This window comes from Aedes albopictus, chromosome 2, assembly GCF_035046485.1.
Source record: "Aedes albopictus strain Foshan chromosome 2, AalbF5, whole genome shotgun sequence".
NCBI classification, from domain to species: Eukaryota; Metazoa; Arthropoda; class Insecta; order Diptera; family Culicidae; genus Aedes; species Aedes albopictus.
The window spans coordinates 176,727,185-176,730,569 of record NC_085137.1 but is presented as its reverse complement, the minus strand read 5'-3'; the positions used below and the strand labels follow the sequence as shown (position 1 = coordinate 176,730,569).

The window sequence follows — 3,385 nt, the reverse complement described above, 5'->3', positions numbered from 1 at the left end:
CAGCTGTCAAGTGGATATGGTTTCGCTTTCACGTCACACTACGCGTAGCTACCTGGCGGTGACAGCTCTCCCTCTTATTGACAGTTTGCGTATGGTGCGTCCGAAAAATCCGTAATGAGCTCTAAATTTGAGTTTATGAAATTTATGACTTTTTATTACCTATTAACCCTTGTCTATCAATTACTTCTAGATTGAGTTTAAATAAGGGCGAAAGTAACATGAGCGAGTTCTCTTCATCGACTCTCTCTTCTTCAAATTAAAGTGACAAGATGCAAATACGGTTGAACTTTTTGGTCATAAATCGCTAGGTTGCGATGCAATCTAGCGTCTAAATGTAAAAAAGTTCGATTGAATTTGCATCTTGTCACTTTAATTTGCAGAAGAGAGAGTCGATGAAGAGAACTCTCTCATGTTACTTTCGCCCTTATTTAAACTCAATCTTTGTGTAATTTGAAAATCTGGATTCACATTTCCCATTGTACCATGGTTTATGGACGTCACATATGCCTACCCGTTGAGCCTCGCTCTCGTCCGGTACCGTCTGCTTGCTAGCGTTGTCGTGTACGTGTTTTCAACGAGTGAGGACCGTTTTTCTGCCCCGTGTGGATGGAGGCGAGTCCGTAGAAATTTCCTACATCATTTTTTCATCGAGGGATAAAGACACCTATACGAACCTGACCTAGTGATTAAAATAGTGACAAACTAGTGGATAAGCGATCAAAATGGGAAGTAAGTATCAAGCAATGGATGGTTTTCGAGATATTTTCAGTTAAAATTAATTTCGGCTTGTGTAGCGGTAGCCCAGCTACCTACATCCATACATCTATCTATATCCACGTAGACAGAGAAAAAGCTCCGCGTTGGAACTTTCCCTTTCCACGATTTCGTCTCGCGTACCATGTTCGAGTGATGCGCGTAGGAAAAGATGGAATTGTTGGCATATATTTCAAGAATGGCAATTTTCTAAATTTGGTTTACTAGATATTGTGAAGTGAATAATAAATAATTTAAAAAAAAATAACATTAATCAAGGTTAGCCTATGGCCACAACTTAAGGTCTGCCACGAAATACCATTAATTACTGTGAGATAAAATCGACTTTGCCGGGAAATTGAATGTGTAGTAACCAAAATTACATATATTTCATCAAAAAGATATTTGACTTTAATACATTTTAGTCATTCTGGCATATCATCAACTTTGCTGAACAAAATGCAAATCAATTAGCCGTGACAAATATACAAATATCAGGCTTGCCGATTTGCACATGAATTGCTTCGAATCTTCTGTATTTTATAAATCATTTTTGAATTTCAATTGAATAATGGCGTCTCCTAAAAATATATTTACAGCATTTTTTTAAGCATTCACCACATATTTCATTGAATGTGGAGTTTCGCCTTATCTCGACCTTGAAAGAAGCGAACTAAGTTACTTTACAAAACTTTCCAAAATTTTTCAGTCAAATTTTCACCATTTGAAGTCATCTAACGTTCATTTTTTTCCTCTCGTCTCTTCTCCTTCCAGTTAAATTTCTAGAGGTTATCAAACCTTTCTGCAGTATTCTGCCGGAGATTGCGAAACCCGAACGGAAGATCCAGTTCCGCGAGAAGGTACTATGGACGGCCATCACACTGTTTATTTTCCTGGTGTGCTGCCAGATCCCGCTGTTCGGTATTATGAGTTCCGACTCGGCCGATCCCTTCTACTGGATCCGTGTCATTCTGGCTTCGAATCGAGGAACGCTGATGGAACTGGGTATCTCGCCGATCGTCACGTCCGGATTGATCATGCAACTGCTGGCCGGTGCAAAGATTATCGAAGTCGGTGACACTCCGAAGGACCGAGCCCTGTTCAACGGAGCGCAGAAACTGTTCGGTATGGTCATCACAATCGGACAGGCCATCGTCTACGTAATGACCGGAATGTACGGTGACCCATCGGAGATCGGAGCCGGTGTTTGCCTGTTGATCATCATCCAACTATTCGTGGCTGGTTTGATTGTGCTGCTTTTGGATGAACTGCTGCAGAAAGGATACGGTCTGGGATCTGGAATTTCGCTTTTCATTGCCACCAACATCTGCGAAACTATTGTGTGGAAGGCATTCTCTCCAGCTACCGTGAATACCGGCCGAGGAACTGAATTCGAGGGAGCCGTCATTGCCCTTTTCCATCTGCTGGCCACTCGTCAGGATAAGGTCCGTGGTCTCCGTGAAGCATTCTATCGCCAAAACCTGCCCAACCTGATGAACCTCCTGGCTACGGTTCTCGTTTTTGCAGTGGTAATATACTTCCAAGGATTCCGCGTCGATCTTCCGATCAAATCTGCCCGCTACCGCGGCCAGTACAGCAGCTACCCAATCAAGCTCTTCTATACCTCAAACATCCCGATCATTCTGCAATCCGCTCTCGTTTCTAACCTGTACGTCATCTCGCAAATGTTGGCCGTTAAGTTCCACGGAAACTTCCTGATCAACCTTCTAGGAGTGTGGGCCGATGTTGGCGGTGGTGGCCCAGCTCGCTCGTACCCAATTGGCGGTCTATGCTATTACCTGTCTCCACCGGAATCGCTGGGACACATCGTTGCTGATCCCATCCACGCCGTCCTGTACATCGTCTTCATGTTGGGCTCCTGCGCCTTCTTCTCCAAGACCTGGATCGACGTGTCTGGCAGCTCGGCCAAGGATGTCGCCAAGCAGCTGCGTGAACAGCAGATGATTATGCGTGGACATCGAGAAAACTCCATGATCCACGAGCTGAACCGATACATCCCAACGGCGGCTGCCTTCGGTGGTCTCTGCATTGGCGCCCTATCGGTGATAGCCGACTTCATGGGAGCGATCGGTTCCGGAACCGGTATCCTGCTGGCAGTCACCATCATCTACCAGTACTTCGAGATCTTTGTCAAAGAGCAGAGCGAAATGGGAGGAATGGGTACTTTGCTGTTCTAATTTATTTGTGTTAAAAACGTGTTTTCTTCATGCTTTAAGTTAAGCACATTCTCTGTGACGTGAGAGAGCGAGACGCAATGTGGTCAGGTGAAATCACTACAATTTACGGAACGCGAAGCTATCCTTCCGAACAAAAAAAAACGCAAGGGAAGATCAGAAAAAAGTAAATTGTAACTGATTTTAAGAATGCTTAGACAAGATCAAATTACAATTTGAAACCTTAAGACAGACAATGGGCGAGTTTTTGCACGTTTAGTTTAGGAAAGATTGTGAGAAGACTTCAAACTAAAAACTGAAATTATCATTTATGTTATAATTTTATTTCATTCCTTATCGAGTAGAAACAAAGAAAAATACGCAGATAAAGAATGCAAACACGCTATAGTAGCGCGAAAGGATGTCAATAAAAATGTGTAGAATATTGAATACAACAA

At 43.1% G+C, this 3,385-nt stretch overlaps 1 protein-coding gene across 1 annotated transcript; it reads left to right on the top strand.

Moving 5' to 3' along the window:
- Nucleotides 1–547: 547 nt before the first annotated feature.
- On the top strand, nucleotides 548–3,385 carry LOC115258581 (protein transport protein Sec61 subunit alpha). The gene is made up of 2 exons (XM_029858817.2): nucleotides 548–729; nucleotides 1,528–3,385. The coding sequence occupies exons 1-2, from the start codon at nucleotides 723–725 to the stop codon at nucleotides 2,949–2,951; spliced, it is 1,431 nt and encodes a 476-aa protein (XP_029714677.1). The 5' UTR covers nucleotides 548–722; the 3' UTR covers nucleotides 2,952–3,385.